General features: G+C 46.0%; 1 protein-coding gene and 1 pseudogene across 5 annotated transcripts in view; one reads left to right on the top strand and one right to left on the bottom strand.

Moving 5' to 3' along the window:
• Window positions 1–2,014: 2,014 nt before the first annotated feature.
• LOC118629988 lies at window positions 2,015–4,987 on the bottom strand (annotated as a pseudogene).
• A 1,722-nt stretch (window positions 4,988–6,709) lies between these two features.
• MED27 (mediator complex subunit 27) overlaps window positions 6,710–12,992 on the top strand; it is a 178,759-nt gene continuing 172,476 nt past the window's right edge. For all 5 annotated transcript variants that reach the window (XM_036260792.1, XM_036260794.1, XM_036260793.1 and 2 more), the window contains exons 1-2: window positions 6,710–6,936; window positions 9,805–9,949. In XM_036260792.1, coding sequence (XP_036116685.1) covers window positions 6,734–6,936; window positions 9,805–9,949 — 348 coding nt within the window. In that variant the 5' untranslated portion in view covers window positions 6,710–6,733. The remainder of the gene's footprint in view (window positions 6,937–9,804; window positions 9,950–12,992) is intronic.

The following is a 12,992-nucleotide window of genomic DNA, read 5'->3' on the forward strand; positions in this document are numbered from 1 at the left end:
TGCCAACGTTCCCAGGAATTTACGGCACCTTAGAGAAACCCTGTCCATTCCGTTCCAAAATGAAAACTTTTCTGTTGACGTGATGAAAGACTCCTTACTAGGTTCAGGGGAAATGTGCATTTCCACGGATCAATTTCTGAGTTTCCCAGAAGAGGGGAGCCACAGAGAAATCCTGAAAACTAATGACTGTGGGAGCAGAGTGTATTTGTACTTTATTGCGCCAATCAGAGTCGAAACCACTGAATCAGAAACTGAGACAAAGGAAAATCTCACTGTGCATGTGTCGGGGGTGGAGGGAGGGGGGAGGGCTGAGCAGGAGGGAGGAGAGATGATATCTGAGTAGACAAAGAGATGAAGTAATTTGGAGAGAGGGTCCAGAAGGCAAATATGATACATTGTGTTAACTCATTGCTTCAGCTCCCACGAGCGCTGAGTGCGCCCAGTCATTGGAGATGCCTGCCCAGAGCATGGCTCTTAACCAGAGGTCCACGTTTGTGCTTTAAGAGGGACTACAAACCCCCCAAAATTGTATGCAAAACCTCATGTTTATAGGTAAATATCGATGTGGGCAGAAATAGACCGGTACATTTTTTTTCCTCTGAGGATAAAGTCTACAGCAGGGGTCACTTTCTCTAAGCCTTCAGGGATCCCCAACAAAGTGAGTAAACACAATGGTAGAGTTTGCCTTCTCTAACCTTCCCCGGGAAAGGATGGACCAGCTGGAGCCAAAACCCAAACAAGCCAATGAGCATAGATATTTCACTTTTGCGAAGGTAAAAACACATTATTTTCTACAAAAACCTTAAACACAGCATGGCGGCCCTGGCTGGTTTGGCTCAGTGGTTAGAGCATCGGCCCCTGGACCGCAGAGTCCTGGGGTCGGTTCCCGCTAAGGACACGTACCTCGGTTGCAGTTTGTCCCCACCCCAGTTGGGGTCGTGTGGGTGGCAACCACTCAATGTGTCTCTTTCACATTGATGTTTCTCTCTTTCTCTCTCTTCCTCCCTCTCTCCCTCCCACTCTATCTGAAGATAAATGCAAAAATGTCCCTGGGTGAGATTAAAAAAAACACAAACAAACAGCATGGCGACCCTGTTAATAATATGGCTTTTCATAAGCTCTCATCATAGGAAAAAAAGTCCTGTAACCAAGGGTAGCGACAGATGTCAACTAGACATTGTGACAACCATTTCCCGATACATGCAAATAGCAAATCATTATGTTGCACACTTGAAACTAATATGATGATTGAGTGTTGATTATACCTCAATAAAAATCATTTAAAAAATTCAAACTGAAGCCCTGGCCAGTTTGGCTCAGCAGTTGAGCCTCGGCCTGCGGACCAGAGAGTCCCGGGTTCGGTTCCTGCTAGGGGGACGTACGACAAAAAAAAAAAAAAAAAAAATTCAAACTGAAAACAAAAACCTTCAATAAACAAAAATCCTACACTCTAAAAAAGGCCACCCAAACAGTGAATGAGAAGACACAGTTCACTGACAAGCTCTTGTACATCTGAGTTGCCGTTTACAGGGTCATATCCTCGAAGATCACTGGAAGTAAGAGACTCACTGCTCATCCCTGCTGACTGCTCCGAGTCCTCAACTGGAGATAGATGCAGGGGTCACAGACCCACGAGGAACTTTCTCAGCATTGTCCCACCCGCCACGATCTTCTGAGTGTTTACTACTTGCCCAGCACTATTTCAAGAGCTGTGCCCGCAAGGTATTATTCCACACTTGTTTGATAAAGATAGGTGTTAATATCAGTCTGATTACAGATGAGGAAACTGAGGCCCGGGAAGGTTCCATCATTTGTTTAGAGTTCACAGCAAGAAGTTTCCTGCTTCTCTACCCCTTTCCCATGAAAAACCAAGCCAAACCTATACATAGCAATACTTCCAAAGGCGAGGTAGAGGTCAGAGAATGAAAGCAACTACATAAACCAAGACAAGAAAATACCTTTCCTTCTCATGGGACCGTGAAGTCATTTGCATAGTGTTGATGAGCTGTTGGTCTCAAGTCTCACGGGGAGCAACATCAGGGCCCCCTTTTTGTCTTCGCTGTTTCAGAACCACAGCCTTTGAATTGAGGCGGTCTGGGGGGTGGGGAGGGGGAGTGAGGCTGGAGAAGAGTCAACTGGACTGTTAAGAAGGTGGGTTTATACTGTATGGGAGAGCATAACTGCCAATGATACATCAGATATGTATGAGCACTCCAATATATAGAGAGTGCTCATACAACTCCACAAAAGGAAGACAAAGAACCCAATTAAAAAATGGGCAGAGGAACTAAATAGATACCTCTCCAAATAGGACATACAAATGGCTAAGAGACATATGAAGAAATGCTCATCATCACTAATCATCAGAGAGATGCAAATTAAAACAACAATGAGGTATCACCTCACACCTGTCAGAATGGCTGCCATCAACAAATCATCAAACAACAAGTGTTGGCGAGGGTGTGGAGAAAAGGGGACTCTAGTGCACTGCTGGTGGGAATCCAGACTGGTGCAGCCACTATGGAAAACAATATGGTGTTACCTCAAAAAATTAAAAATTGAACTTCCATTTGACCCAGTGATCCCACTTCTCGGAATATACCCTAAGAAGCCTGAAACACCAATCAGAAAGAATATATGTACCCCCATGTTTGTAGCAGCACTATTTACAATAGCTAAGATCTGGAAACAGCCAAGTATCCATCAGTAGACGAATGGATAAAAAAGCAGTGGTACATACACACAATGGAGTACTACGCAGCTATAAGAAAGAAAGATCTCTTATCCTTTGAGACAACATGGAGGGACCTGGAAAGTATCATCCTAAGTGAAACAAGCCAAACAGAGAAAGACAAGTATCATATGATCTCCCTTATTTGTGGAATATAATGAACATAACAGTCTGAGGAATGGGGTAGTCCCAGAGACGTGGAAGTGGGGTACAGACTGACAATCCCCAGAAGAGGGGGTGGTGGGGGAGAGATAAACCACAGAACTTATATGCATGTGTGCATGAACAGTGGACATGGACAACAAACTGGGGACAGGGCGGGAGGGGGGAATCAGTGGGGGAAAAAGGAGAAACATCTGTAACAAAAAGTAATTAATAAAAATAAATAAATTAAATAAAAAGAAGGTGGGTTTAAGACAAGCTACACAGTTTCAGGAAGCCTAGTCCACACAGCCTGGCCAACTGAAAATGCCTCTTACCACCTAGTCTCTACTTTCATTTTCCATGTGCCTTTTTGGCCCATGCTCCATGGTCATTTAGAACAATTTATTGTGACATCATTTCCGTTTCATTCTTGCAAGAATAGTACAAATGATTTCTGTATAGCTTTCATCCAGATTCCACAACTGTTTTTTTTTTTTTTTTTTAATGGTATGGATGATTTTTTTTTTGTACGTGCCCCTAGTGGGAACTGAACCTGGGACTCTGGTCCGCAGGCCGATGCTCCAACCGCTGAGCCAAACCGGCCGGGGCTCCACAACTGTCACTATCTTACTGCATTTGCTTTATCTTTCTTGAAATAAACATATTCATACTGTTTTCTTTTTCACGCAGACATGATGATGCTCCTTTATTCCTTCGGGGTATATTTCTCCTAAATGAGGATATCCTCTTCCATAACCACAATACAATGATCAAAATCATGAAATCACCACCGGAAAAAATACCATGAACTAAATACCATCGACAGCCTTATTCAGATTTCACCGATTGTCCGGGTCATGTCAGCAAAAGAAACCCCAGCTCATGCATTGTATTCAGTTGTCCTGTTTCTTTTCTTTTTTCATATGTGATTTTGTTTTTCATTATCTTAAGCCTTATGATCACATAATTTACAATTTTATGTTGATGGTTTATTCTCCTCTACTTTAATCCTTCTAGTGAGCTGGCAAAAGCACCATTACCAATAACACACATATATAGTGATTCTACAGTTGTTTTTGAATAGCCGTTCAAGAAAATCCTGAATTATAACTTGTCTGACTTAAAGAATTCACCAAGTTTGCTACTACATCTTGTCACACTGAATTTTAAAAGCACCTGACCTTATAGATTATCTATAAAATGTGAGAAGTGTTAAATATTCTTTATTTGGTATTATACATAAACCATACTAAAACGCCTTTCGTTTCGTAAAAGGCAACAGTTTAGATACTGTTGGGAATTTAAATTAAACTGGCATAGTTAGGACCAAAAAGATAAAATGGGCATTGCCAGCTCATCTCCAGCCCTTGCCTTGTAACAGGCTCATGAACACAACTTGAAACCCAAGCGAGTCTTGCTGGTCTGAGGGACAGTGAAAGGCTTTCCTCAGCGTTTAAACATATTATTACAACCAGTTATGTAAATCTAAATATAAAATCAGAGATGGAGAGGGCACTCGCCATCTCTGTGAAAAGCTGAACGTTACGAACCAAGTCCAAGCATATTTTTAGAAAGGAAAACAGTGACAGCACTCTCCGAACCGACATCACCATCCAAGTAAGAAAGCTGACCATATTCATCCAACCACAAGCCAATCTTATTTCAACCAGGACTGCCCAGAAGCAATGTTCTATCAGCCATTCATGATCTGAATTCTGGTGTACGAGATCAACTTAAATATGGTACACAGAAAAAAACGTCATGAAACATTTTTAATAAATAAGGCAGTGGCCAACTACCACTCATGGTAGCTGTTTTGAGATAAGCTATCAAGTCTGCCCCCTCTGCACTCTTCTTAATGCTGGCGAAGATCATTTCTGTTCCAGGGATGTACTTCTTGGTATTCTTCAAATACTCCATCAGTGTAGCCTCTCCCCGGGTGATGCCTTTGTTCTTGTTGGCCTCCGCGTAAGAAAATCCAGGGGCTGGCCTGTCTTTTGCCCACATAGACCATGGAGATTTGGCCCAGGCTTGTGCTTGCCCCTTTCCCACACTATGGCACTGGGCACACTTCTGAACAAACATCTTCTTGCCCTCCTCCACTTCACCCATTTCTAGACCGCTCTCGGTCACGCACGACACTGGGACTCCCGCTCTCTCAGTTGTCCTGTTTCTTTGGTCTCTTTTACTCTGGAACCATTCCTCAGTCCTCTTTTGTCTTCATGACACATCTTTTGTGGGAAAGTACGGGTCAGTTATTTGACGGAATGCCATTCCCTTTGAGTTTGTCTGATGTCCTGACCAGGTTCAGGTTTTGGGTTTGGGGCAGGACTGGCACAGAAGTCTGTTACCGTTATCTTCGTGCATCGTTTCAGGAGGTGATGTTGACCTGGATCTCTCGGTTAGGGCGATGTCTGCCAGGTTTCTCCACTGGGAAGTCACCAGTACCTCCCCCTGTCACATTACTGAGCTTAAAAATATATGGTAAAATACATTACATAAAATTTACCATTGTAAACATTTTAAACAATATTTTTCTTTATTGATATTAGAGAGGAAGTGAGAGGGAGAGAGAGATAGAAACAGCGATGAGAGAGAACATCGATCAGCCGCCTCCTGTGCAGCCCCCACTGGTTATTATGCCCAAAATCTGGGCATGTGCCCTGACTGGGAATTGAACCCCGTGACCTCTTGGTACATAGGTTGACACTCAACCACTGAGCCACACCGGCTGGGCCATTTTAACCATTTTTAAGTGTACAATTCTGTAGCATCAAGTACATTCACATTGTTGTGCAACCATCACCACTACCCACAGAACTTTTTCATCTTCTACAGCTTAAACTCTGTCCTCATTAGTCACTAACTCTCCACTTCCCCTCCCCCAGCCCCTGGCAACCACCATTCTACTTTTTATCTCTATGAATTTGCCCACTCTAGGGACCTCATGTAAGTGGAATCATACACTGTTTGTCCTTTTGTGACTGACTTATTTCATTTAACATAATGTCTTCAAGGCTCATCCATGTTGTAGCATGTGTCAGAATTTCCTTCCTTTTTAAGGCTGAAATATTCCTTTGCATGTATACTCCACATGTTGCTCATGTATTCACCTGAGGATGGACACTGGGTTGCTTCTGCCCCTTAGCTATTGTGAACAAAGCTGCTATGAACACGCGTATGCAAATATCTGCTCCGGTCCCTCTTCCTTTGTTTTGGCTCTGTACCCAGAAGTGAAATCGCTAGATCATTATTTTCCCCTCCTTAATTAACAAGTTCCTTGTTGAGTGGTATTCTGAGACTCTATAAATAATCCTGTTACTCCTCACACTTCCACTAGTTTTAGCATCCCTTAATCCTATCTGAATCAATTATTATTCCAATGTTGCCAAATGGTAATTTTCTTTCCATTATTCCTTCTACATTTATTAGTTGGCATTCTACTGGGGGAAATAACTTTCCCGTATCTCCCATTTATTTATGGATATGGACTCATTTTATTCAGTGGGTCAGAATTCTTTACTCTACGGACACTATTGCTCTGAGCAATCCTTTAATAATATAACTGTCAAGAGCGCAAGTTTGGGGAAATGCAGGAACTCTTGGTATTTCCGGTCAGCCTCTAGCCACCCCAGTGTGTAGCCTGACTTCTCGAAATTCAGATCACTCTCCTGCCCTCGTGTCCCTCTAGTCCAAGAGGAAACCCTTTTGGGTAGTCCCCGCACACGCCACCTGGGCAGCGCCGGCCCGCGGAAACTACATTTCCCAGAGGCCTTCGAGCCCCACGTCATCAGCGAGCGCGGCTCGGACTCGCGCAGTCGGCTTCAGAGAGCCCCACACAGCGGCGGCGACGGCAACATGGCGGACGTGCTCAGTGTCGGGGTGAACCTGGAGGCCTTTTCCCAGGCCATTAGTGCCATCCAGGCGCTGCGCTCCAGCGTGAGCAGGGTGTTCGACTGCCTGAAGGATGGCATGCGGAACAAGGAGACGCTGGAGGGCCGGGAGAAGGCCTTCATCGCTCACTTCCAGGACAACTTGCATTCGGTCAACCGGGACCTCAAGTAGGTGCCGGCTGAAGGGGCCGGGTCGGGGACCGGCCGGCGCCCACTCTGCCGACCCCACGCTGGTCGCCCTGTCCAGGGACCGTGCGCCCTGTCCCTTGCTCCTTGCTGTCTTTCCCTCCAGGCCTCCGTCTGCCCCGTAGGGACACCTCATCCCCACCTCTGCGTTTTCGCAGCCCTTCTCCCGGCCTCCTGGTCCTGCCTGCCTCCCGCCGCCCTGGCCCCGTCTGTGGTCGTCCCCGCGGGGAGACCTGGCCTTTCTCCGAACTTCCACGTCTCCTTTCGGCTTGGCAGGTTTCTCACCTGTAGGCTCTCCGGGCCCCACTGGGTCTCATCAAACTGTACTGAGGGAACCAAACGGGGCCCGGTCAGCCCCGCCCCAAACCTAAGCGCACCCGATCTCATTAGCCCTAATTCCTCACGGGAACTTGGCATTTATCAGTTCCACCCTGGCCGACGCCCAAACACGACGGAACAGGCCTTGGTCTATCTCGCTCCCCCTCCACAACCTGGCCTGTTCGGCTCCTTCCTCCAGACGGGACTCAGATCGGCTTAGCAGCGAAATCCCTTAGGCTTAACTGCCCCCCACCCCAATTTATTAATCTGTGGTCCTTTAAGGTTAAGGATTGCACCCTTCTTTCTTCTCTATTATCAGTGGTGTTGTAAGAAGTAAGTGAGAGAATGTTTGAAAATACACGTAGTAGGCCCTCTAATTGGCTAGGTCCTCAAGTTGTAGTCCCTTCCTTAAGAGAGTCAGTCCTCCCAGGGAGGTTAGAATGTCAGGATTTTTTTTTTTTTTAATCTTCACCCCAGGATATTTTTCCATTTTTGTTCAGATAGAGTGGGAAGGAGAGAGAAACATTCCACGTGAGAGGGAAACAGCGAGTGGTTGCCTCCCACACCATCCCAGTCAGGGCTGGGGACCAATGGCAACCGAGGTTCGTGCCCTTGACTGATGGAACCCTCGACTCATTGGTCCGTGGGCCGTCGTGCTAACCACTGAGCCCAACCGGCCAGGGCAGAATGTCAGGATTTTTGCATTTTATTTCTCAGAACTGACCTGAGCAAGGAAAGGCATTTGGTGAGCTAGTTCTCCTTTGAATTCTGGAGTGACTGGATTTCTTTTCCCCCCTTTCTCAACTTGTCTCCTTAGTAACCAGATGGAAGAGGGAGGTAGAATGGAGGAGGAGGTGGTGACCAAATGATGGGTGCCTCTTTTTTACCCCCCCCCTCAAGTAGTTGCCATTCTTTTTTGGGAGAAAGCCAGGAAATCACACCCTGCTTCTCAACTCCCACATCACTTGCTGCTGTTCTCTGGTGTCGCGCCAGTCGATCTCCCCCTGCTTGAAGGGATGCGTTTGGCCTTCTTTCCTCTCCGATTTGCTTCCCTTGGTAACGTTCAGGATGTTACAGCCAGCCCTTCACCATTTTCGGAAGTTTAGGAATGTCTGCATTACCCCATTGCCTTCTTAAATCTTTCTGCAGCCGTGCCAAGAAGAAGGTGACAAGATTCCAAAATGGACATGGCACGAGAAGGAGTTCCTAGAGAATCTGTTGTTGACGGTTTGGGATGGGCCCTCAGACGTGCTCCTGGAATGTACTTTTGCTCTGGGCTCCTTTTCCCAGTTTCTCTAAGAGTTTTCGTGGTAGACCAAAGTGTGTTGGTTTGACACAGGCCCTCAGTAGTGCCTTCCCATTCTATTTATTTATTTTACCTCTTCTTTATTTTGTTACATTTCACCATCTGTGAAGCATTATGCACAAATCTGTCCCTATGTGAATGACAGATAATAACCATTCACTCAGGTACTTGCGGTTCTGCCAAATCTTATGATCTGTATGTGGGTCCGAAAACTGAGTGAGAAGCATTGTTATACCACATTTCAAAATTTCAGAACGTCCCTTTCCCCTGTGCAGAGAATGATGCGAGTTGTTCTATCCCAGGTTTAGGGTTTCTGTTGATTCCCAGTGCTCTTAACTTTTCCCCTCCCCTCCTTTGGAATGGCACAGGAGAGCTCAGCTTTAAAATGAGAAGAGCAGCCCAGCCACTGTGGCTCAGTGGTTGAGTGTCAGCCCATGCACCAAGAGGTCACCGGTTCAATTCCTGGTCAGGGCACGTGCCCAGGTTGTGGGCCAAATCCCTAGTGGGGGCATGCGGGAGGCGGCCAGTCGACGTTCACTCTCATCGATGTTTCTGTCTCCCTCTCCCTTCCTCTCTCCCTCAAATCAATAAAGAAAAAAAATTAAATGAGATGAGCACCCTGTTAGGGGTTTCTTGATTGTCCCTAATTGTTTGCACCTTTCAAAAAAGTTATTTCTTGCCCTGCTGGTTTGGCTCAGCGGTTAGAGCGTCGGCTTGCGGTCCAGAGACACCCGGGTTCGGTTCCCGCTAAGGGCAGTACCTTGGTTGCAGTTTGTCCCTGGCCCTGGTTGGGTCGTGTGGGTGGCAGCCACTCGATGTGTCCCTTTCACGTTGATGTTTCTCTCAAAAGTATTTCTTGCCCTGCCTGGTTTGGCTCAGCGGTTAGAGTGTTGGCCCATAGACCAGAGAGTCCCAGGTTCGGTTTCCACTAAGGGCATGTACCTCAGTTGCAGTTTGTCCTCAGCCCCGGTTGGGGTCGTGTGGGTGGCAGCTACTCAATGTGTCTCTTTCATGTCGATGTTTCTCCCTCTCTCTTCCTTCTTCTCTCTCTCCCATTCTATGTGAAGATACGTGCAAAAATGTCCTCGGGTGAGGATTTAAAAAAAGTATTTTTTTTTTTGAGGGACTTCTGATGGCCAGTTTGAAGAGCAGCCTTTGACCAGTGTGGTGGGCTAAACACTGGAGCTTCAGTGGACTCAGGTTTGCTTTATCTGTTTCCTTTCCAGCGAGCTGGAACGTCTGAGCAATTTGGTGGGCAAGCCATCGGAAAACCATCCTCTCCACAACAGCGGGCTGTTAAGCCTGGATCCTGTGCAGGACAAAACTCCTCTCTACAGTCAACTCCTTCAAGCCTATAAGTGGTCCAACAAGGTAAGGGTGATATGTCAGAAATGGAGGTAATATAGGGAAAGCCAAGTGTTCTTACTTTTCATGGTGTTTTATTATTTTTTTGTTCTTGATTTAGCATGGGATTACAGAATTGGAAGTTTTAGAATATCCCAATGAGCTCTTGCATGCTCCTGTGAAGTCTTTGGGAGCTTATTCATGATGCTCAGGTAATTAAATTAAAAAATTTAAGTCAGGTGTTTTTAACCTGGAGGCTGGCTATATATTTTTTTTTCTTTTAATTGTCACCTGAGGTTTTTTTTGTTTTTGTTTTTGTTTTAAATTGATATGAGAGAGAGAGAGAGAGAGAGAGAAACGTGGATTGGTTGCCTCCCATACCCATCCCGACCAGGGATTGAACCCACAACATAGATTGGTTGCCTCCCGTACCCATCCCGATCAGGGATTGAACCCACAACCTTTTGGTGTACGGGATGACGCTCCAGCCAACTGAGCCACCTGGCCAGGGCTGTAGGAAGCAACTTTTATGAACCCTTTGAAATTAAATAAAAAATGTGATACGGACATTTTTTGGGCCGAGGGAAGACTTCCTCATTTTCATCAGATTCTCAGAGGAGCCCATGACCCCCAGAAGGTCAAGGGCTGGTGGTCGAAACGTTTAGCCATTCATCGTTTGGGCCGCTTGTACCGTCTTTCCCCCATCCTCAGTTGAAGAACATCACTGGAGTACTGTTTGTTCGATTTCTCTCTAATTACTCCCGAATTACTTTAGGCTCCATCTGAAGGTGATTGTTCTGTACGTGCTCCATGGAATTTGCTGTTTATGGTTTCCTTCAGCAGCAGGCCCTTGATAGAGACCCCCTAGGACAGCTGTAAAAGGAAAACTGAACTGTAGTCTGACAATAACAGGAACGATTAGATTCCTAGCCTGGAAACAGTTTGTTTACTGACAGGTTCCTTTTGTTTGGGTGCTGTGGGTTGTTGTGTGTGTGTGTTTTCCCTGCTGATAGAGAACGAGAATATGTTTGGAATATGCTTTCTCACTCGTCTGTGCTGCCTCCCTGGAGAGCGTCGCTCTTACAGTTCTTGGTGGTGAACTGCTCTTCCCCCTCCAGTTACTGTTGTGTTTTTCCTCTTTTCTGGTGGCCTTGTCCTCTCAGGCCTTGGTGACAGATGAGCCTTGACAGTTTTTCTGGTGTGCAGGGTTTTTTCTTTGAATTTCTCTGTGAGGGTATTTAGTATTCTTTGGTTTTAGGTAGAACCTTGGAAACTGAGTCTGAGATTCAGGGAGACTTAAGTGATTGATCGTGGGGTGCTAAAGAAAGAACTTGAACCTCAGATGTATACATTTAGCCTCTGAGGCTTGTCCCCCAAACTCTGGCTGCTGGTGACAGAAACTCAATTTGGATTTGAGGATCAGGGTGCCCAGGTGGTGTGGGGATCTGTCTCTCTCGCCCTCTCTCGGTCTGCTTGCCTGGGTTGGCCTTGTGCTCTCCAAGTGGCAGAAAAGGAAGCTCGGCAGTTGTAGGTTTGCATGGTCCTTAGCCCAGGTGATATGGTGTTCACATCGGACCCTGGAAAAGGTCTGGCCCTGCTTGGTAGGTGGCTCCCAAGACAGTTCATTAAATCCAAGGGGTGGGAGTCTCTGCATGGCCAACACAGATCACTGGATCATAGGAAGCACAGGAAGTGGGGCTCCTTGGAGTTGGAGAGAAGCAGTTCCCAAAAAGAGGGGATGCAGGGCTGACACAAAAATGATGTGTATCTGTTGCAGTTGCCAAGGCCAGACATGAGACTGTCCCAGCCCTTCACAGACAGCACTGCCTCTCAGGCTGTCCTGTTTGTGCTCCTTGTTTTCCCAGGGGCACTCTTAGTCATCTTAACACGAGCTCTCCTGTGAGGGGGTGGGATGTGATCCGCCGGTGTGTGGTGCAATGTATTTCTGGCTGGGTGCCTAGTCTTGCCTTTTGGTATTTGACATGGAAGCCGTGTTGATGCATCACGTAGGTAAAGCTGTTCCTGGAATATACTAGAGTGATGGAGACTTTTCAGTGGTGGGAACATTTGGGCTAATCTTGAAACCACGAGTGATTGGGCCTCCAGTGGAAATGCCTGATTGTAACATGAAATGATGACACCTAGCTTTTGAATGAAGGTAGCTTCATTGTTCAACCAATTTAATAGTTTGAGTGTTAAAATAGAAGTTCATGCCCCTGCCACCCACCCTTGCCCTAAGGTGGAAAAGAAGTCGCGTTAAGGGAAGGAAATATGTGTATGGAAATCCTTGTTCTGGTGATGCTGCAGGTTAAAAATAGATATAGACATTTATGAGACTGTAAATCCCATATGAGCAGCGGGAGAGATGTTGGGGTTCATGTCCTGTGAAGTAACTGCTCTTGTACTAGCTCTCTAGTGCCCCAGCAGAGAGGGGATTTGGGACTGCCTGTGTTATTGATCCATAGAAATGAAGATAATGATGAAGAGGTCTTTGGTTCGACCCCTTGTTCTGTGGCTGAGCATAGACCGAGGCCCCGTGAACCGACTTGCTCATGGCTCCCCAGTAGACTAGAACGTGCATTTCCTGACTGAAGTTAGTGTTCTTTCCTCTAAGACTTGATCCAGTTTGGTTTCACATTTTTGACTAAAAAACATTCTCCTAGCGCTGGCCAGTTTGGCTCAATGCAATGGTAGAGCATCCGCCTGCGGACCAGAGTTGCGGGTTCGATTCTGGTCAAGGGCAAATACCTCAGTTGTGGTTTGGTCCCAGCCCTGGTTGGGGTCATGCAGGAGGCAACCAATCGATGTGTCTCTCTCACATCGATGTCTCTCTCTCTCTATCTGAAGATAAATGGAAAACAGTGTCCTTGGATGAGAATTTAAAAAACAAACAAAAAAACATTCTTCCCCTTCTTCCACCTACATCCTAGAAACAATTCTTTTTTTTTTTTTTCATGAATCTGTATACATTTTACTAATTTATTATTATTATTTTCTTTATTGATTTTAGAGAGGGAAAGAAAGGAAGAGGGGGAGAGAGATAGAAACATCGATGAGAGAGAACATCGAT

Source organism: Molossus molossus, unplaced genomic scaffold (assembly GCF_014108415.1).
Source record: "Molossus molossus isolate mMolMol1 unplaced genomic scaffold, mMolMol1.p scaffold_m16_p_14, whole genome shotgun sequence".
Taxonomy (NCBI): domain Eukaryota; kingdom Metazoa; phylum Chordata; class Mammalia; order Chiroptera; family Molossidae; genus Molossus; species Molossus molossus.